The following is a 25,780-nucleotide window of genomic DNA, read 5'->3' on the forward strand; positions in this document are numbered from 1 at the left end:
TGAACTATTCTTGCTCTCTAGTAAAAACAAAGTTATCCAGGTGGTAGTATGATAAGTCTGGCATGTTTATGATTTTTTTTCTGGAGTAAAAATACTCCAGATGGTAAATTTGGTGATGTATCTGTTGTTTCCCAGTAGTTTCTTACCTCTTATTTAATAGATAATGAAATCTTTCTATCCATGAATGTATTAATCTAGGTTCTTCTCCTTGGCTTGTTTTGTCAGTAACTAGCTAAAAGGTTCCCTCTGACTCATTGCTGCTCCTCTCACATTTGGAAATCCATTCACAGTTCAGAATGTGGAGCTCACAGAGCACTAGTGCAGTTGTGGTGCTGCTAATAGCCCCCTGGTGGTAGCTGGAGCAGTGATTTCTCTTTTTCACCTCGGAGTTAGGGAAGAATAAACCTTTGTTTGCTGCCCTGATCAGATCTGTAGGTGACTGGTGTGTGTGTGTGCACGTGTGAGTGCCTTGGTGTGTGAAATGGATTTACTTGGCTGTAGAATGTATTTTTAATAAATAAATTGATATGTGGCTTGTAAGTGGATCTGGACAGCTGACCTGTTTGTGTCTATTTAGGTTCACTGGCTGAACATGGAGATAATTTTGCATCCATGTGTAAGAGAAATCTAATACTAATTTGTCAGCACAGGGAAGATCTGTCACAGCCCTGCACACGGGCTGGGGCACGTCCTGCCCTCCAGGGTGTTCAGTGGCCATAGGTGCCCATGAGCACTTCCCACACTTGCTTACAGGGCCAAGGGACTCTGGATTGATGCTTGAACTGTGACTGAGACATGCCCTGACTTAAATCAAAGTAACCTTCAGAATACATGCAGCTGATACAGTTTATGAACTCTTGCACCTTTGCTTTTCCCAGCCAGAGCTACTTCAGCATTTCCTGCTGCACTCCAGCTTTTTCCCCTCATAAGCAGCTTGGCATTCTTGGTGATCCTGGGGAGAAACTCTATGATAATAATAAAGGATGTACTCTCTAAATTTTTTTTTTAAAGGCTGCATTTATTTCTTGCCCTCCAAGTGAAAAAGTTTAATTGCAAATGGTAGAATGCATGAAATGTAATTTGTCTGTGGAAGTTGCTCTTTGTTCAGTGTGTAACCAGTGGCTCTGGGTGTAAGTAACAGGATTTGCTTCCTAAGTGGATTCAGTCGTGGGGAAAAGAGATGGACAGTAATGAATAAGCATAAATAAAGCTTCTGTACTACTCTTGTGTGAATGAAAGAAGTGTGAAACACGGTGGGGCTGCTGTGCACACTGGATGTGTGAGTGCCTGACTGCACAAAATGGGAGCAGTGGCTGCTTGGCTGAACACTGCTTCCCTGTGCTCCAGTGGAGGAATTATTCCAGTAGGTTGTTAGAGAATGCTAAATATTTAGTATAATCTATTTTTCATCTTTACATTTTAGGTCAGCAATTCGGCTTCCAAAATTGGAGTTTGTCTGCGTTCAAAGCTGTTTGCCTACAGTAATCTGCTCTGGTTGGAAGTGAACATGTCTCAAGTTCAGATTCAGAATCCTTCTGCTGCCCTTGCAGGGAGCCAAATACTGAATAAAAACCCATCTCTTTCACAGCCTTTGAGTATTCCTTCTACTACCAGTTCTTTGCCCTCTGAAAATGCAGGCAGACCTATCCAGAACTCTGCTTTGCCCTCTGCTTCAGTCACATCCACCAATGCAGCTGCAGGTAAGATGGAGGGGCAGTATTTTTGGTGCTTATAGTTTAGCATGATATATTCCTGATGTCTTGCACCTACATGTAATTTAAAAGTAATATTTATCCAACTGCAGTAGCTCCCTATGGAATGAAATCTGTTGGGAGACAGGTAGAAGCATATTTTTGCATAAAGTTCCAGCAATTCATTGATATGTTTGTAATAGTAAAGAACATTTTTAATTGTATTACATTAAATTTTTGAAACATTACTATCAATCTTTTCTACTGGTAGCATGTTTTAAATATGAAAAAGTGTTGTTTGAAATAGTTTGTTTAGTTCTGTTATTTTTAGTTTTTATGACCAGTTTAATGATAAATATATTATGCTATCAAAATGCAACAGAAAAAATAAAGGGTGATAAAAAGTAGCTAATAAGGGAAAAATAGGAGAAGGGAAATGAAATTAACTGAGTTTTTGAAATTATTCAGAGCAATGATAATGAGGAATACTTGGGAGATTTGTTCCTTGACACGTACTAGATGTGAGCTGTTTGCAGGAGTCTTCTAACTTCATACTTCTAGCTTGCATTAGAACCTAGAATGTAATGATGGTGCTTTTTAGGCATGAGCACTGCTTGGAAGACCCAAAGTTCAATAGATTGTTACCAGTTTGGCCAGTGAGCAAAGCTGTCTGTTCCAGCACTGCAGACAACTAGATGCTAAGCCACTGGGATTACTTTTTTAAATTAAAATTTGTAGTAAAGTTCCCAGATACCAGTTCATTTATCAGAGCTTATGTAACCTTTCAGCTCCTTCAAACATGGCAAACCCCAAAGAGAAAACCCCCATGTGTCTTGTGAATGAATTAGCCCGTTTCAACAAGATTCAGCCTGAGTATAAGCTTCTGAGTGAGCAGGGTCCAGCTCATTCTAAGGTAAATGTTCATACCAGTTTCTTACTGCTGCTGCTCATCTCCTTCACCTTTGGGAGTGGGAAGAAATCACAATGTGTGTGATTTTGGTGCAAGATAATCCAGAGCAGTGGAGAGGAAAGGGAAGCCCCCCACGGCATCAGTGGTGGGGAAGTGTGAAGCTGGTACCTGGGAAGTAAAAAGCTGAGTTCCAGAAATGTCACATGAGCTTCAAGGTGTGAAGGAGTTGACATTTACAAAAAGTATTGGAATAACATTCAGAACATCTGTTCAATTGTGTTTCATTGATCTGTGGGCATGTAGAAGCCCACAGATGGTACATTGTGAACTTAACTTTCTTCAAACTGCTGAGAAATATTTTTAATAAACCTTCTGGAGGATTAAAGCAAGAGTGGAGTTGTGTCACAGAGAAGGGTGAGTTTCCAGTCTGCTGTTCATGGGCACAGCAGCTCTCCTGGGGCTGTCACCTGTCCCCACACTGCTCTGAGTTTTTAACCTGTCAGATCTCATGCACGATATTTGACAGCTACAATTCTTGTGAAATTCTTAGCTTAGTAATTGGGAAAATCCCGTTGATGTCCAAAGTGGTGGAAATCTGGAGATGACGTGGGAGTTAAGGAGAGCTGGATTACTGTATTCTCAACTTGTGCATCACTGAAAGGCTCATTTTGTGTAAGAGGGTCTGATAAACTACATAAATTCTGGAGAAGCTTTTTACAAAATACCTGTTTGTGGTTTTGAGGTGTTTACAGTGCAGCTGACTCTTGGGGACCAGCACTGGGAAGCTGAAGGAACTAGTATTAAAAAAGCGCAACATGCAGCAGCTGCCAAAGCTTTGGAAGGGACAAAATTCCCTAAACCTACGGCTCGTCCATCTCGTAGTGAAGGCAAGAATCCAGGTACATGCCACAACAAACTGATGTAAGATAATCATACATGCAGAGAATACACCTTTCTGCTTTTGGTATGTACTGAAGTTGTATGAGGATGAATAAAAACTGTGATTCTGCCTGTTTGGCAATGGCAATTGTCACCTAGCAAGTACTTATTTTGTCTGTGCATCTGTTCCATAGGTCATTTTCTTTTGGCAATTGCCTTACACCAGACCTCTTGTACTGGATTACAGCTGATTTCTGAGCCAGTGAGACCTGTGGTAGAAAAAATGACACTTAATGAGTGTTCTTTCTCCAGTCAGAATGGACTGGGAGCTAGTTCTTCATGCCCACAATACCAGCACTGAGAGAAATGTTTTAGCCCTCAGTAGCAATTTACCTGCTTTTTGACAAGGCCAGTTGCAATTTGAAAGTGAAGAGTCATAGAAACCCTTCTAGGTCATTGAGGACAGAGAAATGTTTGATCATTCTCAGTAAGCAAGAGACACAGAAGGGATCCAGCATATTTGGTGACTTAAAAATATATTTGGAGAAATTTTTTCACTGCAGAAAATTCTTCATCTGCACTTTGTTAGATACACTGTAAATGTAGGTAAATTAGCAGCTTCAGAAATTAAAAGCAAAATTATAAAACCCTCCAAAATAAATCCAATAAGAGCTCCCAGCAAATTCACTTTTTTGTAACAGGATTTGTCACAACTGTACTAGGACCCTTTAATGTGCATCATATAGACTTATTCTCTTTTTGTTCATTAGCAGTTCTGTTTGGAATTCAGTCATTTAAGATGCTGCATGTGGCAAAAGTTGAGCTCATTTTTCCCTGCTGTGAGCCAGCAATAAGAGCTTAAATTGTCTCAGTTTCTTGTGATAGCTGAACAACCCTTTCTATTCCTTTTTCTGCAGACAGTGTAACCCCCACAGTGGAGTTGAATGCCCTTTGCATGAAGCTGGGGAAGAAGCCCATGTACAAACCCATCGACCCTTACACAGGGATGAGATCCACCTACAGCTACACCATGCGAGGTGGCACCTACCCCCCACGGTGGGTGCTGGCTGGGGCTGCAGGCTCCCCCTCTGCCCCCTGTCCCCCTCCAGGGACACTCACCTCGTGGGGCACCCCCCAGTATCTGTAACGTGCCTCATTTCCAGTGCTGTGTTTCTTTGGGGTGGGGCAAGGCAGCTGGACTGAAAGTTGAAGTGTTTTTGAGAGTGTTCAGGTAAATATATAGCTAAATATTAGGTAAATATTTCTTGCATTTCCTTTCTGTGTAAAAGCAAAAGTGAAGAAAACAGGTTGATGCTGCTTCTTCTGAAACAATTTGAATTAAAGTTACAGTTTAAAGAATTTTATGTAGGCATAGGAACTTAAAATTCAAAACTTCCTGGCTTGCCAAGTCCATACAGGTGCGGTTATGTTGTCTTGGTGTAGCACTTGGTCAGAAATGTGTTCCTGTTGTAAAGCAAGGAATGTCAATATTTGTTTCAAAGGTAGCTCACTAAATTCTTTTAGGCTCTAAATCAAAATTTGGCTTTTTAAAACTAGTGCTTCAGTGCTGGTGTGGTTACTGACATCCAAGAGATTGACCCACATCTGACTTAGGTGTCTGTTTCCTTTGCAGGCCAAGTAATTTGCTTATTCCCCTCTCTTTTTGCAGGTACTTTTACCCATTTCCTGTTGGGCCTTTACTTTATCAAGTGGAGCTTTCAATTGGAGGGCAGCAGTTTCATGGGAAGGGAAGAACAAGACAAGCTGCTAAGCATGATGCAGCTGCTAAAGCTCTGAAAGTTCTGCAGAATGAGCCCTTGCCTGAGAAACCAGAGGTGGGAATTAATCTTGGTGTTGTAAGCATAAATTGCTAGAATAAACTGGGATATTATTGTAGATTTTTTCCTTGTTGAGAATTGAGGAGACAGTTGGGAAATCTGATTCTGTGTAGTAGTGGTGACTTACTTGTGTCAATAGAAACACTTTGATGTAAAAGCATAAATTTCTATGGAACTAGAATTTTCCCAGATGAAGTTATGTTAATTTTTTTACTGTCATGTTTTTCCACAGCAATGCTGTAGACCTCTGTCAGATATGAGCACTGGAAGCATAGATAGGAATTAATGTCTTACCAGGTACAGATCATACACAAACTTCTAAAGAGGTGCATAAATGGGCAACATAAAACTCAGGCATGGATTTACTTCCTAGGACAAATTCCTACATGATTTTGGAAAGCACCATGGAAGTTTTAGAAGAGCAGGAAATGCATGGAAATAGTAGACTCAAACACACATAGGAATATAAGAAATCAATTTTTATCCCTTCATATATTTATGGCTGCCCAGCACTTTCCGTTCCAATACCATTATTGTGTTTTTCATGCTTTTTTGTTGAGTGGCTTTAGGCAGATGGTCTTACTGTGAGCACAGGAGTTGCTTTGCTGCTGGGCTGGCTGGGAGCCTGCACCCCTTCATGTGTGTTGGCTGCTTTGGGCAAAGGCAGAGCTGTAACTTCAGTCTGGGGATTTGGGATATGGAGTCTGGCTGTGAGCTGAGAAAGAAGGAAAATGAAGAATTGGACAAGAAGTTAACAAGGGGTCTCAGACTGCGAAAAAAAATCACTGGGAACTACCAGGAATGGCAGAGCAAGAGGCTTGAGGAAGCATGAAGCCAGGGGACCCTGAGATGAAACTTGGTGTGTCTGGGAGTGAGCATTGCCCAGGCGGTTGGGCAGAAGCACTGGATCTCACACTTCAGGGCAGAGGCTGGGGAGGCACTGATGGAGCTGCTTCAGGGAAGGGAAAGCTCTCCTGAGGAATGCAGACTGGAAGATGGAGGCTCCTAGGGATTACAGATGCTTTGGGAAAAAGAGTGTGATGCTGGGACTTGGGCTGAGCGCTGCCCTGAAACCTGAACTGGTGACTGGCACAGTGTGGGCAGGGGCCAGCTGGTTGTCATGCAGGAGAGGCCAGAGCAGAGGAGGATGTTCCCCTTCAGTTGTGGGAACCCCAGATTCTGGAATATTGTTCTGTGTCGGTGGTGCAGAACATCCCCTTTTTGTGCCACCCTTGTTACAGATGAGCTGGGCCCTTTTCCCCCTCAGGGAGCACAGACCCAGGGAGAGCAGCTCTGCAGGGCTCACATGGCACTGAATTGTTCTCTGTTCACTCTTCTAGGAATGCTTCAGCACAGGTCACTTTGTGAAAATACATAGAATTGTGGAGCTGGATAATGTGAGGTCTTCAGTACAAACTGCAGTTGTTGTAGGATGTCTCACTCTGTGTGAGGGGTGTACATCCAGAGGTAGAGGAAGTAAATGAGGATAGAGGCTGCAAGAAGGGGGAATTATTTTATTGATAAAACAGGACCTGAATGGTGTCTTGACCTTGAGAAAACTGCATTTGTAATTTTATTTTTCAATTTAAATTTGACTTGTCTGTAGAAGGAACAGTAGAAAATACAGCTTAGGGAAAGGAGAGTGGGCCTTGGCACAGGGTGCTGGTTTATAGCAAGTACTTGGATAATCAAGTGTTCATTTAAAGTTTGGTACTTAAATTCATTGGTATTTGTGGCTTTCAACTGTTGTAGTTGTAGGAGTGTCTGAGGGAATTGTTTCTGTAGCAGCATTTCACCATAGCCAAGAGGAAAGGTAGAGTAGGAAGGTTGTGGTGCTGAGTGAACCCTGTTCAAGGGCCTGGAAGGACACAGGAGTGTGAGGTGATGAGAGATGCTGTTAGAAATGCCTGTATACAACAGAGGCAAAGGAAGATTTCAGAAGCAGACATAATCCTGATCCTTCCTAACAGTCATTTGATGTTGCCAGTAATTTTCCCTTTAAATGTGGTTATTTTGGTGTATCCCATTTGAGTGTACGCTTGTGTAAACAGAATATTGTGATGTTTGAACTCGTGTTTTAAGAGCGAGTAATTTTGTACATTTTTTTATTTGGGGGGATTTTTTTACAAGTTTCTGTTTTTATGGAATTTTACTTTTGTATTCTTAAATTAGAAAATATTCAGTGCATAATAGCAGTTGGGCGCAATGATCTTAAAGATCTTTTCCAGCCTAAATGATTCTGTGAGTCTAAGAAGAAATCATTGACTAAAATGATTAGACTTTAAGGGAAAGAATGACCATTTCCCACAACTTTTTGGGCTGCAAATCTAGGAGCAAGTGGCAAGAAAAAACATGTAATAATGCTGGCTCTTGGCTGGACCCAGCCCTGCCTGAAGAGCTGAGCTGGTGTTAGAGCTTTGAGAGGGGCTGTGGTGGGACAGCTCACAGGGACCTTCAGTGGGCTGGGCTTGGATGTGCTGGGGAAGGAGCAGGATGGCTCACTCAGCACTTTCAAAGCCAGATGATAAAACATTGACTTAAAGCTTAGGAAACATGGACAGCTGGGCTTCCTAGCATGATTCTTAGGCAGGAATTGTGATTTTGCCTCAAAATTTACTTCTGCGTTTGTTGCCAGCTCACTTGGTAAATACCAGCTGCTCTTTGTGCCCTTAATGTGGGAGGACAGGCTCAGGCTGGTGGCTGTGGTGAGGCCCTGCAGTTCTGGGCACACCTCACCCGTGTTCAGACTTTGCTCACCAGCCTTGAGGAAGGGAGGGGAGCTGGAAGGAGCCCCTGGAAGAGGGCAAGGCCCTCCTCATGGAGTACAGGACTTGGCGAGTTTGCTTGAACAATGTGATGAGAGCTAAGAATGGTAAATGCTTTGGGGTCTCATTGAGATTTAGAGACACATAATTCTTGGAGAGTTTAGTCAATGCAAACATGCAAAATACCTCAAAAGCAAACTTTAGGCATCATCTGCCTTGAAGTGTGCAGGGAAAGGGGGAGAGTGTGTGTGTATGATTATTTTTTATTTATAAAGTAAACTGATCCAGAACTCAAATAGAGTCAAAATAATCAGTAAAATAGTTGTAGTCTGTTAAGGATTATTTATAATTCACTCTTTTTAGATGAAGGTATTAAGGAAAAGAACCTTCATTTTGCACTGTGCACACAGACTTGGAATGTATTAAGAACATACACTGCAATAGAGCAGATAATTACATTCTATTTATTTGTATTCTCTTGAGAGGATATTAAGTGGGAAAATTTATTCCAATAAAGACAAGTCATAGTCATCTTCACAAAGAAAAATGTGGGAATTTGAAACACTGATATTACAAGGAGAGGAAAAGTGCTTGTAATTGAAGTTGTGGCAGTGTTGGTGAGTGAGGGCAGGGAGAGACCTACTATTGTGGCATGATATAATCAGTGGTATTGTTGCTGTTCATCTTTATCATAATCTTTCCAATGTCACTGCTGGACACCTAAAATTTCCCGTTTACTGTTGGCATGCCTTAGCTCATGTGGGTGCCAGCATCAGTGAAGACTTTTGGAATCCCAGTGAAGGTTTTACCTGGAGATACATGCCTGTGGGAAAGCTTCACTGGCAGTGTTGTCCCAGCAGGTCTGAGTTCTCAGAGTGGTCAGTGTTTGGTTTAGGGCAAGCTCCTGACAGGATGTTCTTGACATGAGAAAGCAAAGCTGCAGATGGAGCACTTACATGGAGCATGTGAAAAGGCACGACTGTGCAGGGGCTCATCAGCCATCCCTCACTCACATTGGTCCCACTCTCAGAATCTTTATTTTTCCTGCCCTTTCTCTTACTTGATCCTGTCTTAGTGCTTTTGGTGCAAATGTCCAATCAGTATATGAAAATTGTATTTCATAAAGGTACTTCCATTTGGAAATCAGTGCACTTAGCACTTCAATTTCATTTTCTATAAACACATTTTTAAACCTATTGGCCCTTATTCCATTTTTCTTTCTTGGAATGAGCACATGAAAATATGAAGGTTTGAATGCTTTTACACATACACCTTAATGAGCTTTTTAAGATTCAGTTCTGTAGTATATGGGCTGCTTTTCTCCATGTTCATGTAGCATGACAGTAAAGGTTAGAATATTTAACATTTGGAGAGCTCAGTAAACTGGTTGAATGGATAAAATTCAATTTAATAGGATCTTTATTTTAAATAGAGTATGCTTCTTTTAGGTTAACGGAAAAGAACCAGATGATGAAAATCTCAATAAATCTGAAATAAGCCAAGTTTTTGAGATTGCACTTAAAAGGAACTTGCCTGTGAATTTTGAGGTATGTTTACTTTACAAGCTCTAGATTTGTTTTTGTTAGACTATTAAGGGTACACATTAAGTTGAGTCTCTTCTAGATAACCTAAACAACTGACTTTTAACATGTCTTGTTAGTTGTGAATGCACTTTAAGCTTTGACAGTCACCTTGATTGTCTTGGAGTTTATATGGTAAAGGAAAGAAAAAAGAAAAACCCACGTGTTCACAAATTCATGCCCTGAAATGGTCACATGGACTGAACAGCTACGCTGTGGTTGTCTGTGCAACCTTTTTTCTGAGCTTTTTGAGAAAAGCTTATTTACAGTGAAGAACCAAAACACAACCCTGCATTAATGATTAGAACATGGAGGTGCAGAGTCGAGGCAGAAGAGTAGAGCTCGCTCTGAAAGACACATATGGAAGTATTTGCTTCATTCAGCACTGATCTGGACTACCCTGAGTGCAGAATCTCACAAGTAGGTTTCTTTTCTTGCCATGAGGTGACCTCATGTGCATCTGACTTTCCTTTCCCTTTGGCCTGGCTGCTTGCTGCCTCTTTGCCCCTCTTGATCATTTCAGTTATCTTAAATCGGGAGCTTCCACAGGAGTGTCTCTGTTTCACTAAAATATTAATTTATCATGCTGCTTTTCTGAGCTGGTAAAGTAATATTTAAGCCAACCATCTGAATTATTGTAGTAAGAAGATGCAATTGTGTGTAACTAAATTGCTTCTGAAACTGTTCTGTGAAATTTTACATGAAACTTTCAATTATTGCAGACTAGCCTGAGCATCACTGGTAAAAATACACTGTCACACAAAGCCAATTGTGGGTGGAAGCTCTTAAAATTCATTCTTAGTTTTTGACTTTATGGATATTTTGGAGTGTGATGTGTTATGAATGGAGTTAAAAGCCTAAATCTGTAGCGGGCAGCTGTCTCTTAGATGTCTTCAGAACTTCAGAGTTCAGAAATCAGAATTTCTGGACTAAAATGCTAGATCCCAAAGAGTTGCTTTCTCTGTGATGTTTTATTGCTGTACTGTGATATATTTAATGAGGTGCTGTTAACTGTGGGGAAGTACACACTGGTAAAATAGAACAGTCCTAATTTTGTACTGAAGCAGTAAATCAGTAAATTGAATAAGATGGGTTAATGACTTCTGTAAATACTGTTTACTGCTTGGTGCATCTGATCTTTTAAAAATATATGCTTAGTTGGGTGGGAATATGTTTTAGAGTGAATATGTTTTACTTTTTGGATTGTATGAGAATCTGCAATCTCTTTATCCTTAGTTCTTGAGAGAAGTTTGCTGTAAACAATGTGCCCTGCCATTTTTAATAAGTGTTTATCACGCTTTCACTCAGTTTTTCCCTCTGAAACAGGTGACCAAGGAAAGTGGTCCTCCCCATATGAAGAGTTTTGTAACCAAGGTATCAGTTGGAGAATTCATGGGTGAAGGTGAAGGGAAGAGCAAGAAGATCTCAAAGAAAAATGCTGCAATAGCAGTCCTAGAAGAACTGAAAAAATTGCCACCCCTTCCTACAGTTGAGAAAATGAAGCCACGAATCAAAAAGAAAACAAAATCAATAGTGAAGGTAAGGGGAAAAAGATTGGAAATTTGGTGCAAGTAATCACCAGAGAGGCTTTTCTGAGTTGGTTATAAACACTCTTCAGCTGCTCAGCCTTTACCAGCCCTCTGGTGCAACAAATGAGCTGGTATTTTGCTCCCACTCTAATGGGGTTCTGACACCACTTTTATAGCAGTTTATCAGTAAATTCAAGATGAAAGAGAAACCTTATAAAGGAAAGAGCAGCACATAAAAATCAAGCTCTGACTTTCAAGCCTCAGACTTTACAGCTTTGGGTTTTGCTTGTACAAATTCTCCTGCAAGGCTGTCCCTCCTAATACAGCAGGATTAGGATTTGTAAAGCTATTAGCAGGGTAGGTTACATGTGGTCAAGTGTGACAGTGGAGCCAAATAAATTCAGTTTTTCTCTTTGGCTGTGACAGCATTTCATTAAGCAACTTTTATTTGAGTATTTTTAAAATCTAGAGGTTAATTAATTCAGTAGCATGCTGCATTCTGTCTATTAAATCAAATATTTGTAAAGTTTGGCTTATTTTCTTAACACTGTTCTATGTAGCTGCAGACAAGTCCAGAATATGGTCAAGGAATGAATCCCATTAGCAGACTTGCCCAGATACAGCAGGCCAAGAAGGAGAAGGAGCCCGAGTACATGCTCATCACAGAACGGGGGCTGCCCAGGCGCAGGGAGTTCGTCATGCAGGTGGGTGTGATGGCCCTGAGCTGGGCTGTGACCATGGCACACAGCTGGGTATGGCTGTGATGGCACACAGCTGGGTGTGGCTGTGCCCATGGCACACAGCTGGAGGTGTGGCTGTGATGGCCCTGAGCTGGGCTGTGCCCATGGCACACAGCTGGGTGTGGCTGTGCCCATGGCACACAGCTGGGCTGTGGCTGTGCCCATGGCACACAGCTGGAGGTGGCTTGAAGACCAATGATTATTGGTAATAAATGGCAACTTGCACAGAACAATGATCACTTGAACTATTTTGTGACTCTTGGCATGCTGGAGACACAGATCACTAATAAGGGAATCCCCATACTGCTGCTTAAGAATTGAGTTTTCTTCCTCTTCTGCCCAGGTGAAAGTTGGTGTACACACAGCTGAAGGAATGGGCACGAACAAGAAGGTTGCTAAACGCAATGCAGCAGAAAATATGTTGGAAATTTTAGGTTTCAAAGTCCCTCAACCTCAGCCTCCGAAACCAGCATTAAAGACGGAAGAGAAGGTGAGTCTAGAGGAGGCAGCAGCTGGTTAATGCTGCAGCAAAGGCTGAGCTGAAGAGAAGCAGCTTTGCAAGGCAGTAACAGGGTAGGAAATTCATTCCCTCTGCCCCAGCCAGGAAACAATTGTATTGAGGGGACTGCTCTCTGAAAAAATATTAAATATCCAGTGTTTTGGATACATTAAGTGTTTGGGTTTTCTGGTAAATCAAAGTCTCATCAGAAGGATAAATTAATGAATTTGTGCTTTATGAAATGTCTCAGGACCTGTGATAATTAATGTGTTGGTCTTAAAAACTTGCAGACCTGTAGGTTGTAGTCCTCTGCTAGCAGTAGTTTTACACTACTTGCCACAGTTGCAGTGAAAGTTCGTTACAGGTCTCTGGTGGGTCTCTTAGGGAAGGAGCCTTCTGTGTTCTGCTGGTGACTCAGCAGATGCTGCCAGGGAGTTCAGACAGCAAACCCAGGGCTGGTTTCTCCTTTTCACACATGTGCTCATTGGTGTCTGGTGTGCTCCCCTCAGCAGTGACTAATGGCAGTTAAACTGGCTTTATTCTGCTATCTGGTTCTGAGTAGCTGTGTTCCTAATACCACTTCTCTGAGATGTGGTAGTTTTAGGCCTTCAGTGAATAAGAATCACTGAACTTCTCTTTTTTTTGATAGCAATATAGTTATTGATGTTTTTGAATAATTTTTTTCAGTAAAAATTTGGCTGGTCAGATCACCTGCATTTTGAAAACTTTAAAATTTGCGGGGGAGGGGGCGGGGGAGGTTTTAAAGAGATATTGTGTGTTTGAGTTATTTTCCTTTTATTTTTAAGACCCCAGTGAAGAAACCAGGTGATGGAAGAAAAGTAACCTTCTTTGAGCCGGGCTCGGAAGAGACTTCAGCTAGTGAGTAACCTGGTGAAAGCTGCAGGGCCCTGCTGGGGGTGGCAGGTCTGTTCCCAGCCCCTTCAGCAGTGCCACCTAGCACTCTGGGATGAGCAGAGCTGCCTTGTAAACCAGATGGAGCCCTTGGAAAGGTTTGGTTCAAGCCCCAAAGAGCTTATTCCTCCCGAGGGCCCTGTTCCTGGCATGAACGTGAGAAAGGGTGTCAGTGCTAACTGGTCAGAGTTGGAGAGGGGAAGGAAGGGCCTTGCCCAGAACCACCTCAGTCTGTGCCTGGTCTCTGATGACTGAGAGCAGGGGCTGTGCCTGCCCCTGTTTCAGGCAGTGAATAGTTGTGGTGGTCACACCCAGGGTGGCAGGCTGGAACCAAAACACCTCAAACCTGGCCACCCTGGACACAGACATTGCTTTCTGGGATGTCATCTGGTGGGAGGAATCATTATGGAAAGTTTGTCTGTCACCACAGATTGCTGTTCTGGGGAGCATATTTCAGGTACATTATGTGTTTAAATATAACTTTGCTATTTAAATTATAGTAAGTTGGAATTTACTTGAGCTTTAAGTACTGTTTTACTGCATCCATAAGACCTTAGGTAAACTTCCTGATTTCCTATTCAGATTTTGCTCTCCCTGTTTTCTTCCATTTACAAATTGTGGCTTTCATCCTTAGACTTGAATCAGCTCAGTCCTGCAGAACTTCATTAATCTGTTCTGCTATAAAAATGACTCCTTGGTTTATTTTGGTGGCACTATCTTCCCCACCTTTCTTGAGCACACCTGTGCCTGTTTCATCTATAGATCTCTGTAAGTTCCCCTTAAAAAGCTGTTCTTATCTCTCTTTAAGTCATACCATAATGTCAGCAAATTGCTGCCAGTTGACTGTGGCTGCACATTTGCTGTAAATAGTCTTGCCTCTTTGTGTTGACGTTCCATTTTACCTTTCCTACCTGCTTGTTCTCGCAATGTACAGTTTAAACTTTGTGGACTGTCACTTTCTTTACATCATTTAATGGTGGCACTGGCCATTCCGTGGTTTCATTATTTGCTCCTACAGTTTAAATGATGGAATAAAAAAATCTGAAAGGAAAAGATATATCTAGAATATAGATTGCAGCTGAGGTGTCTGTGAGCTTGACTGACCTGGAGAAACTCCTCCTGGAGGTAAAGGTGCTCCCTTTGGCAGGAGCAGCTGTTGCACTGAGTCAGTAATTCAGTAAGAAAACTGTCTTGATGATGCTGGAGCTCTGACCCTCCAAAGGCTGATTGAGCTTACCAAGTTTGTTAGTATGTCAAAAGTAATTTGAAACGAATTATTTTTTTCCAAAGTGACTTTTGGTGCCTGTGTGTGCCTGCAGGAGGACTCTCAAACAGCAGCTCTTCAGTGTGCACCTCTCTCCTCCCAGGTAATAAAGAAGATGAGTTTAGGATGCCTTATCTCAGCCATCAGCAGCTTCCTGCTGGAATCCTCCCCATGGTCCCTGAGGTTGCACAGGCTGTAGGAGCCAACCAAGGACACCACACCAAAGAGTTCAGTCGGGCAGCTCCCAACCCCGCCAAGGCCACGGTGACGGCCATGATCGCCAGGGAGCTGCTCTACGGGGGCACCTCTCCCACGGCCGAGACCATCCTGAAGAGCAGCAGCTCCTCAGGCCACTTCCCCCACGGGCCTCTCACCAGGCCCTCCGAGCAGCTGGACTACCTTTCCAACGTCCAGGGAATCCAGGCAGGTGTTCAGCTTCACGCGGCTTCTTCCAAAGCTATCCAAGTCTAACCTGCTGTTTGTTCAAAAGCTTTTTAATTCTGTTGGTGAGAGATGAGTTCTGAGCCTGCTGAAATTCATATCACAGTTCTGCTTTACCCATGACATGTACCAAATGTTACATATTTTTAAATTTAATTTTCAAGTGTGCATTTCTGTACCATTCTCAGCCCCAATTCAGGGCTGTTCTGAGGACTTGGAAGAACAAAATTAAAGAAGCATTTTCTGTAAGTTGTCCCAGTGTAAGAAGACATTGTGGACTTGAACTTGGCTGATGTGAAATCAGGTTTTTTCACTAATCTGTCATACACTAACGCATAGCTTACAGCACATGTTTTCTCACATTTGCTCCCTTTAATGGGAATTGCTTTAACTTCCTATATTCATATGACAGATGAGCTCAGTGGATAAAAAAGCATAATACAGAAATTTGAAATGCAGATAGCAGTAATCAGAATAAAGGTTCCAGTAACAGTCATTATTAAGTAGCCACTTGCATTCAGGAGCCTTGCCAAGCTCTTGTGAATACTAAAAAACATTGTAAGTGAGGTTAAACTTCAGATAGAGGGGTTCTGCTGGCTGAGAGCATGAGAAGAAAGGCTCAGTGTCATATATGGGCAAATAATTTGTAGCAGTTGTGATATACTTCTGGTACTCGGTTAACTGAAAAGAAATAAATCCTTCTCTTTTCTTCAGGTTGAATATAAGGACTTTCCAAAAAATAACAAGAACGAGTTTGTATCTCTTATAAACTGTTCCTCTCAGCCACCGCTGATCAGCCATGGGATTGGAAAGGATGTGGAGTCTTGCCACGACATGGTATGAGGAGCATTGGTGGAATGCTGCTCTTGGGCCTTCCCTGAGGGGAGACCAAGGTTTTATATCACTGCTGGGAGCAATTAGATGTTCTACAGTTGCCTGGCTAATTTTTGTCTAATATTTCACAGGCTGCAGAAATAATGGTTAATAATTTCAGAATGCAGTCTAAATAATGCCTAATATGCTAAACATTTTATCACAGTTTTGGTCTACAATAAGCAAAATGCTTTGTCTTATTAGTATTTGCATGAGCCCATGACAGTAAATGCACAAAAAGGAAAGTATAAACCTAACTGCATCTCAGCTTATTTCCTTATTGTATCAGAATGGGCTGATGATTCATTGGGAACCATGATACTTGGGCTGAGCTGGAAAAGGACACTGGTTCTGTAATTTTCTGTCCTTTGTCTTAAGCTCTGCACAGTTTGAGCTGTTACTAATTTAGTGCCTCTTTTCTTGCTGTTTCTAGTCCTGGTGTGTTAGTTTTCCCCCAGCACTGGAACAAGTGCAGTGGGAATCCCCCGTCACAGCACCATCCAGTTGTTTAATGAAGCAACATGAAATTCTACACCTTTGCATTTTCCACCATAACTCTGGAACTTAAAAAAATCTTTTAAAATATTGCCAAAATATTGTTTGGGTTAAGTGAATGCTTCCACTAAATTACTGAACTGTCCAGAGGCTGAATTGCTGAGTGCTCTCTCTTCTCTTTAGGCTGCATTGAATATTTTAAAGTTGCTGTCGGAGTTGGACCAACAAACCACAGAGATGCCAAGGACAGGAAATGGACCAATGTCTGTGTGAGTGTTTCCCACCGACTTCCCTTGCACTGATGCAAATTAACCCTGTGAGAGCTTTTAGACAAATAACATGTGAGGGGTTTGATTTGCCAGAAGGGTTGAAATGCCAAGGGCTGCTTCCCCTCCAGCAGGACCAGAGGCAGGGTTGGATGATCAAGCCTTCCATGTGTCCAAGGCAAAGCACCGAGCAGGAGTGAGTGGGTGAAGTGTGCTGGCTGTGCTGTGACCCCAGCCCAGAGTGACAGCTCTGGGCCCCAGCAGCTCAGCTGCCCCTTCCCATTTCTCTCTAAGGAGTGTGACTCTGCAGTGGCCTTGGGTCTCCAAGTGCTCCTCTCTCTCTCTTGCAATCTTGTGTGTCACAGGTAAAGGGACATGAAGCTCATTTTCAGCAGAAGCATGGAGAAGTGCAAATTATTCTCTTGGCTTGGTTTGGGAGGAGAGAAAGTTGAGCCTCTCATTGAGATTATAAATGCTCAAATTAACAGTGGTGGGATTATCAAAGTGCTAATTGGTTAAAAATTGGGGCAGTTATATGGTAACAAATTGTTAAATGCACATCAAATTATTTGTATCCAATTGAAAATATCTGATTTGTGGAAATAGTGTTTTGTCTCCTAAGTAACAGGTGTTTTCTCATTTTAGATGTGTGAAACAAGAAATGGAAAGTGACCCTCTCCTCAAACCGGCGAGCGCAAACCCTTTGGGACAAACACTGGACAGCACTGCCTGAAACAGGCTCTTGACTGAACCCAAACCTGAAAGCACCAGAGAAAATCAAATGCTTCCTCTTAATGTAACCTAACTGTTGGAGTGCTACAGTCTCTACAACCTACTGTAGTGTCTAAATCATAACTGTTGCTTTTTCTTCAAACAGTGATACATTTTTAGTTTCATTATGTTGTTTTGATTGAAATGACACTATACATTTTTCATTTAAAAGTTTCTTAATTGTATCTAGAACCATAGCACAGTTTAGAAACTTTGTCTTCTGAGACTGACACATTACCTGTGAACTAACTTGGGAAGATCATATCCATGTATGCGGTTATTTTGGTTTTATTGGAATAGCAGCGTTTCACTGGAAACAGGCTGTGTCCCACCATTTTAAAAAGCCCCATATTTTTGCAAACCAACCCTAATTATCCAATGGTTGAATGAATTTAAACACTTTAGGAATTTTAAACTTGGTTTGATCATTTTTGGTTGATTTCTAGTTTTCTGGAGTGTGGGGTAGGGGAACTCGAATGCAACGTGACTTTCAGTGATCTCTGAGCTGTGTTTTAGGGACTGTGTGTTGGTGGCTCACAGCTCACTACAGTACAGGATATGATCTCAATGTAGTGCATATAAAACTGCAGATTGATTTTCCTTGAGTGCTTTATACTGTTTAATTACATCTCCATGTAGGGCTGAAAAAAATTACCTATGTTTATATATAACTGTGTTGCTTTTGATGTTGTGTTCTTGCGCACGGTCGGTGCGCGCTGAGGTTTGCATTGGTCCAGGTACAGCACGATAGCCGCGCGAGTTCAGTACTGCTTCCGTTCATTGTTTACGCTGGAATTTTTTCTCCCCATGGAATGTAAGTAAAACGTAGTGTTTGTCACCAATAAATGGTAATACTAAATTTTTTTGGTTAGTTTATTCCTGTACACCACCACAGGGGCTGCTTTTTTATAGATTTGTAATGCTTGTGCTCTAGTCTGGGCAGTGTGTTGAGCTGTGGAGTAACTTCCAGTGGTTCTCGAGTGCATAGAGAATGTTCTATGTTCTGTGCTGTGCAGGGTGTGCAGACCTGGCAGGGCAAGGGAATGCAAAGTAATGTGGGTACAGTTTGTTATTTGTGCCACAGTGTTAGTGCAGCTGTGTTAATGAGAGCTCAAACTGGACTTTAAAGTGAAACTTAAAAGTTCGCTTAAACGAGGAACCTGGCACAGCCAGTGGATGGGACTTCCTCGAAGTAGAGACGTTAACTCTGTTTCCTTGTTTGCTTGTAAGCTGAGCCCCAGCCTTGCGTGTCCTCAGGGTGCTGGGGGCAGTGCTGCAGAGCAGGCCTGGCTGCTGCAGCAGCACGGCCCCAGCACGGCCCCGCAGGCTGACACGTGTCGCTGTCGCGTCCAGTGTGAGCTACGGTCCGTGTTTACTTACCTGTGACCTGCAGGAGCAGTTCCTGCACCTGTGTGCAGCGCCCACGGAACTTCTGCCACACAGGGCAGTTCCTGCAGGTGCTGTCTCAGAGCTAAATGTCTTGGCCATTTTATTTGCATCATCCAAAGCAATCGGGCCACAGGAACTTCAGACCAGATTGCATTGAATCACGTTGGGTGTGATCATTATAAGCTAAAAACCCCCAAACATTGTAAAGGTTTTTTTGGTTTTAATTTTTTTAACATTTGTAGAACTAAAATGCTGTACATTTAAAAATTAAAAGAAACTTGCTAGGCTGAGGCTTTGTATTGCAAATTTTTCCAACTCAGAAACTCCTTACTGAACCATTCCTGTTGGGAAGCAGGGAGCGCACTGACAGCCGTGGGCACAGGCTCCCTGCCTTCATCTGCTGCACTTGACTTTTCTCCTCGGATGGGACTAGAGCCTGCTCTTGGGACTCTTCTGCAGCAGTCACTTGTAGCTAATGCTGTGTTTTATAGGAACCTGGATTAAGGCACTTTGGCACAGGGAGTGTGCAATGCCGTTAAACACCCTGATCCCTCTTGGGCCTGTGTAAGAGAAGCGTCTCCTCTCCCAGACCTTGCTGCAGTCACAGCCTCCTGGTGGGACAGCCCGTGGCAGCCTGTGGATTCTGGGTAAGCTGACATGAGCTCTGGATAAAAGTGGGGCTTTGCCTGAGTGCTACAGTTCCTTGCTTTTCCTGCTCTCTCCTCTGTGCCTGATGCAGCGAAGGCAGAAGACACAGCTGAAAAGGGGTTCTTCTCTCCCTCAGAACTGCCCCCTTATTGCCCCAGCCTTTTAACCTTGCAGCCATTCTGCACGTAGAGCTGCCCAGGGCAGGGAGGGCTGGGCTCACCATCTTCCACTCCTGGTTTCAGTGCCTGAAAGCCTGACTTCCCAAGGAAAAAATGTGACTCTGTGATCCATCAGTCTTGGTTTCAGGATTAAGATCTGAAAGAATTTGTGCCAAATTTTTTTGGGAATGTTAACCTGCAAGATAGCTAAAATACACCATTTAACTCTTATAAAAGGCTCTGTAGGAGAGTTGAATGGGAATGGGAAGCAGCCTGAAGCCATAGCAGTAATCCATCGTGTGAATTTTGTCTTTGGGATTTTTCCTATTCTAAAAGGACAGTGTGTGTGATTTGGCAGAAGCTCATGAAGCTGTTTATCCAGCCACCCTTAAATTTGTGCTGACTTTTATTTTGACTGTCACAGTGAAGCTGCTGACCTGACAGTTGAGGAAGATCTTTTAATGGCTTTCTTGATGGCTTTTTTAAAAATAAAGTCTATCTGCCGGAAAATCACAATCTGTATGAGAAATGTCAAGAATATTGTAGGCATCGGATTTTGTGGTTTAGGTTATTATGTTGGGAAAGCAGAGGTTGTATCCCAACCAGAGTTTGGATTTCTTCATAGTCAGTTCTGATTTTAAAAGAACCCTGAACATAACAATGTAGCAGTTAAGAGGATGGCACGTGAAACATTTAATCTAACAAGGCCTTGTTTAGCAATTCAAGAACATCTCATCTTTTCCTGTCTCCTCTGCCCAGAGGAAATAATGGTTCTGTGCTGGCACATGGGAGATGCTGACAGAATCCCTGTGAGGGCTGGCAGAGAATACAAATACATTCTTCGGGGCTGTGTACTTTAAAAAGAAATAAGTGTGTCTTTTTGCCATTTACCCTAACCCTGGGCGTGCCTGTGAGGCTGGGCAGGGCACAGGAGTGTCCCCTGATGTCCTGGGATGGGCTGTGGGCTACCAAAGCTCTGCTGCACTGCAGGGGAACAAGGAGAGCTGGGCCTGGAGACTTTTGCTGCCTCTTGAGAAACTTCCTGAGTTCAAGGAGCCTGACTGAGCTGAAGAACTCATTTAGCTAAAGATATTTTCCACCTGGTTTTGCCAAGGAGAATAAAACCCAAACATAGAATTGAATAAATTTAATACTAAGTTCTGCTGCAGCTGTTGACTATCTCAGACCTCCCCACTTTCCCTTCTTTGCCAAGCTAGGCAACACAAATCACGTTTACAGTTCCTTTTGTGTTGTGCATGTGACAGGGGTTTGCAGTGTAACAAGATTAGTTTTCCCTGTAATCCTCTTAAAATGTCCTTCCTTTGATTGTCTTTTCATCTCTTGGTGTTCTGGTACTTGGTTTAACAGCATTGAGATTTATTCCACAAGTCCTGTTTGATAAGCTGCTTTCAAAATTTATTTGCCTACAAACACACTTAATTTGGAAAAAGCATTTTAACAGGAGCTGAATTAAGCATGTGCATTTCACAAACAGAAAAAAAATGAAGCATGGAGCTATGACAGGATTCTGAGCCAGTCTGGGCCAGAGCTTCTTCGTGCAGGACACAGCTCTTCCTCTGCTTAGGCCCAGCTGCTGTAAAGGCTTCCGGCTTCGTTCCCCTCCCTGCCCCTGTGCCTCCATTTCCACCCCTCTCTTGAGGGTTGTTCCAGAGGCAGCAGTGCGAGCCTGCCCGCAGGGCACAGCTGGGCTGGGCACGGAGCTGCACTCGCTGCTGCTCGGGAGGCCCAGGGCCGGCACTCCCTTCCCAGGCCGAGCTTTGCGCTACACAACCACCACTGGCGGCGGTGCTTGGCTTACAAACCGGGCTCTTCTCATCCGAGACACATCCTTTGCTTTCTCACGTCATCCTTTCTTTCCTGGCGTTACTCAGTGGCAAACTCTTTAACGCAGCATGATTTACGTGTCTACAGCACCTACAGACCTGTGCAGTGTGCCCCGCCAGGGGCAGGTTCCCCGAGCGAGCCAGGGCTGGGCGGGCTGGCAGCACGGGCTCTGCGGAGCCCTGCAGCGCACCAGCCTTGCGCCAAGCCACCGAGTATCTCTTAACCGTTATTTTTGGTTTCGTTTGTAAAAGAAAATTAAGTGTCCAAAGCCACGCTCGCCGATGCCGGTAAAGGATACCAAACGCACCCACAGCCCGGGTCCTGCCGCTCGCCCCGCTCCGCCCGCCCCCGGCCACGGCGCAGCCGGGCCCGCCATGCGGCGCGGCACCGCCAAATGGCGGCGGCTGGGCGGACGGCCCGGCCCGGGGAGCCCAGCCCCTGGAGCCCAGCCCTTCCCCGGGAGCCCAGCCCAGCCCCTGGAGCCCGGCCCAGCCCCTGGAGCCCGGTCCAACCCCTGGAGCCCAGCCCAGTCCCTGGAGCCCAGCCGCTCCCCGGGAGCCCGGCCCTTCCCCGGGAGCCCAGCCCAGCCCCTGGAGCCCGGCCCGGCCCCCTGCTCCTGCCGGAGCAGCAGCGGCACCGCGGCCCCGCCCCGCACGGCGGCGATGGCGGCCCCTCGGCGCGGGCAGTGGGCGGACGGCCCGGCCCGGGGAGCCCAACCCCTCCCCGGGATCCCAGCCCAGCCCCTGGAGCCTAGTCCAGCCCCTGGAGCCCAGCCCCTCCCCAGGAGCCCAGCCCCTCCCCGGGAGCCCAGTCCAGCCCCTGGAGCCCGGCCCTTCCCCGGGGGGCCTGCGGAGCCCATAAATTCCCTCGCTCGGAGCTCCGCGGCCTCTTGCTCCGGGTCGGCCGAGGTGGGTGCAGGGTCCGGTGGGGCGGGGAGTGTTGGGGGTTCCCCTCTGGCCCTTCCCCGGGGTGGGCCGGGGCTCTGCGGGCGGTCGGAGGCGGCTCTGTGGCCGCCCGTCCGCTGAGGCAGCCGCCGCGCCCTGTGAGCGCCCGCTCCCGCTCGGGCCGGGCCTGCCCCGCGGCGCCTCAGCGGGCTCCGGCCGCGCTCCCCGCCCGACTCACGCGGAGCTCCCCGGCGCTCGCTGGTGGAGGTGATGACTCTTTCCCCGTCAGAGCGGCAGTGTTGACCATCGCTTTCCAAGCCAGGTCGTGTCTGATGCACCAGCGGAGCGGCCGCGGGCCGGTGCTGGCTGTCCGCTGCTCCCGGTGCTCACTGTGCTTTGTTTCCCCGTAGGGCGGCGGAGCCCGAGGCGCCTGCGGAGCCCCGTGCCCGGAGCTAGGCTGGCGATGAGGGCGCTTCCCCGGCGTGCGCCGGCGGGCCCGAGCCTCTGCCGGGGCCAGGCGGTAAGTGCAAAATACCTGCTCCGTGCCGAATTAAAAATGCACGCGTTAAAATTTGCTCTTTCAGAGGAGTCAGAGTTACTTGGGCCCGCATTGCCAGGGTGGGTCGGTCCTGCAGGGCCCCGGGGCCGGGCCGGCGCCTCGGGCAGCGCGGCGCCTGCCGGCGGGAGCGGGAGCCGCACGTGGGCTCCACACCGGGCCTGCAAGAGGCAGCAGTAACCTGTTAATCCCTTCCTGATGCCTCTTCTTCTGTTAAATGTCTTGGCTGTTTTAAACTGCTCTAGAACACCCATCCATTGCTGTTCTCCATTTTTTTTGGGAATATTTCCCTGTCCTGTGTAATTGCAGGGCATGCCAACCAGCCACGTTTTGGGGGAAGAATTTACATTAACTCCCTCATTGTCTGTAGTTCTGCCAGGGAAGGTGGGAGTGTGGCACAGCTGCAGTGGGTGTGCAGCCACAGCTCCTAGGGACGTGCTGGTGTAAGTGATGACTGAATTTTTTCCCCATCAGAGCGACAGTGTTGATTTCTTGCTGTTCAAGCCAGATCATGTCTGATGCACCAGCAGGGAAAAGCTGCTGTGTCCCACACCCTGACAGGGTCTGGTGCTGACAGTTGCCTTTGCTACAGTGTTGATTTCTTGCTGTTCAAGCCAGATCATGTCTGATGCACCAGCAGGGAATCTGTGTCCCACACGCTGGTGTTAAGAGATGCCCAGAATACTGGGCTGCGATGCTGATGGTTCCCTTTGTCTTTACCCCCAGGGCACTGTGAAGGCAGAAGTGGGGGATTGAGCCTTGGGGAGACCTGAAGTTCAGGCTGCAGCTGACGATGGAAGAGGTGTGGATGAGAACAGTCTGGTTTGCTCCACCATGTGTGCCCCTTTGTCAGGGGAGAATGGTAAGTCTTTAATTGATCTATGTTCACTGGCTTTAATAAAGAAAAATGCCTTTTTCCAAGGAAGTTTCTTCTGCAGTGCCTTTACAAGTTAAAGTCCCTGGATGTTTGGCAGAGTGGGGATTAGTATTGCAGAAGGGGCCCTTGTAAGTGCTGAAACCTGAGTAGCCCTGTTAAAAAAAAAATCCATTTTCCTGCAGGGAAGTTCCTGTTAGTTGAAGTTCTTTCCAAAGATCTCAAATTAAGGTCAGAGAGGTCTGAAAGGTTTCAATTCAAATTCAAGGGCATAAATGCAATGTTTTTGTTTTGCCCTACTTAAGCAGAGTTAAAACAAGGTACTTCCTGCAGAGTCCAGGAGCTTTTGTTCTTTACAGTTTTTGGATTCACTCCCCCCAGTGGGAGGTTCTCAGTGTCTTGAGAAGTGGATGAAGTCTCTTGCAAACACACGTGCTTTCAGCAGTGTTTGCAAGAGAGGGATTGCTTTTGGTGTTCTTTTTGTTACTTGAAGATAAACTATGTGACATCTGAATACTTGCCTGTCTGATTAGCATTTCACTATTTTTTTAGAAAATGTGCTTAACAGAACTTCATCAGATCAACAGCTGTTGCCACTGGCTCGTCCAGTTCCAGCCTCATGTTGCTGTTGAGAGCAGCTGCTCTGTCTCCAGAGAGGCTGAAGTCTCCCAAGAGCAGGAGCAAAAGGGAGCAAGGACTCAGTTCAAATGGTGGAGCTGCTTGAGCTGACTGAATGTTTCTCTGTCACTCTGCTCTGTTAGTTCCTGTCAGGTCCTGCTCTAAAAGCTCCCGCAGTGCAGTTTGAGTTCATCCTGTTGGAGTGTCTGGCAAGGTGGAAACTTCTCTTTACAGAGCAGCCATTGTCTGGTGGTTTTAATGTGGGCTGGGGTGGATTTTAAAGCTGTGTATTTTCTGTTTGCGGTACAGTGGATAGACAAAATGTTGTCTGTTCTCTTTACAGGTTGAGATTTATAAAAAGTTGTCCTGGGCCCTGCTGGAGTTTCAGTGTTCTGCTTAAGATGGATGGTGCTGCTCCCATGCTGCTGCCTGGCATCCTCATTCAAGCCCCAGCATTCCCATACCCTGCAATAGCTCTGATCCCCAGAGCTGTCAGCAGTGATGAATTTGTGTCCTGCCAGCTTAGATGATGGAGGGTGTTACATTTTCTGTCCCCGGGGTACCAGGCGTGTAACTGGAATGGATTCTGGAGCTGGCTGCATGTTTAATGCAGTTAGGTGCTTTGTCTGCAGGGGCTGCATTCCCTGCCTGGCAGCTCGTGTTGTCCTGCCACAGTCAGGAAAGGCAAGGAGGCCTCTCCTGGAGCAGCTGGCAGGTGTGGGAGGGTGGCCTTGCATGTGAGGAAGGGAGTCAGGGCGTGGTTCTCTCCTGCCACCCAGAGAGCTGCAGTGGTGTATGCTGGCAGCCTGTGAACAGGGCAAGGGGTGTCAGGGGTGCTGCAGCACAGGGTTTCTGTCCTGTTGGAAGCCTGGTTTTAATAAAATCTTGATGGTGACTGAGTTTGGCTGGTAACTGAAATTCTCTTGACCCATGTTTGACAGCATGTTCCTGGATCTCTCAGTGGTTTGGGGAGCAGGGGGCACAGCACCAGTGTGCTGCTGTGGTGCTGGAGCTGCCTGCTGCCTCAGGCCAAGATGTCTCATGGCAGCAGGGCTCCACATACCCTGGGGCAGAAGTGCTTGGCTGGGGCTTGTGGCTGCTGCTGTGCTGCAGGTCTGGGGGAAGGGGCAGTCTGTGCTCAGCTTCTGCATGATTAAATCAGTTCCAGTGGTTCTGGGATGGAACTTGAGGTGTCTGAGCTGATGGTGGCTTTTGGCACATATGCTTGGTAGGAAACAGCAATGATGGAAAATCAGCTACTATTCAACATTCAAAGCAGTCTTCAATTAAATTGAGTAGAGATTTTTCTTATTCAATTAATCTAAGCAGCCTGATCTCCTAAAACTGCTTACTGG

At 45.2% G+C, this 25,780-nt stretch overlaps 1 protein-coding gene and 2 non-coding genes across 4 annotated transcripts; all 3 read left to right on the top strand.

Moving 5' to 3' along the window:
- The first annotated feature begins 414 nt into the window (after nt 1–414).
- On the top strand, nt 415–25,325 carry STAU1 (staufen double-stranded RNA binding protein 1). 2 transcript variants are annotated; one of them, XM_039719183.1, is made up of 18 exons: nt 416–431; nt 1,424–1,700; nt 2,480–2,604; nt 3,344–3,500; nt 4,398–4,536; nt 5,150–5,315; nt 9,532–9,630; nt 10,990–11,202; nt 11,753–11,896; nt 12,276–12,422; nt 13,238–13,310; nt 14,711–15,030; nt 15,763–15,885; nt 16,600–16,685; nt 17,328–19,489; nt 22,788–22,897; nt 23,660–23,795; nt 24,769–25,325. In XM_039719183.1, the coding sequence occupies exons 2-15, from the start codon at nt 1,508–1,510 to the stop codon at nt 17,413–17,415; spliced, it is 2,073 nt and encodes a 690-aa protein (XP_039575117.1). In that variant the 5' UTR covers nt 416–431; nt 1,424–1,507; the 3' UTR covers nt 17,416–19,489; nt 22,788–22,897; nt 23,660–23,795; nt 24,769–25,325. The 2 variants fall into 2 exon arrangements, with proteins under 2 accessions (XP_039575118.1, XP_039575117.1); XM_039719184.1 differs by lacking the exons at nt 22,788–22,897; nt 23,660–23,795; nt 24,769–25,325 and having other exon boundaries at nt 415–431; nt 10,972–11,202; nt 14,663–15,030; nt 17,342–17,499.
- LOC120507196 lies at nt 22,635–22,719 on the top strand. Its single transcript, XR_005628698.1, has one exon. It is a non-coding gene; the product is annotated as a small nucleolar SNORD12/SNORD106 (small nucleolar RNA).
- LOC120507195 lies at nt 23,371–23,461 on the top strand. Its single transcript, XR_005628697.1, has one exon. It is a non-coding gene; the product is annotated as a small nucleolar SNORD12/SNORD106 (small nucleolar RNA).
- Nucleotides 25,326–25,780: the final 455 nt, after the last annotated feature.

Source organism: Passer montanus, unplaced genomic scaffold (assembly GCF_014805655.1).
Source record: "Passer montanus isolate IOZ18808 unplaced genomic scaffold, ASM1480565v1 scaffold41, whole genome shotgun sequence".
Classification (NCBI taxonomy): Eukaryota; Metazoa; Chordata; class Aves; order Passeriformes; family Passeridae; genus Passer; species Passer montanus.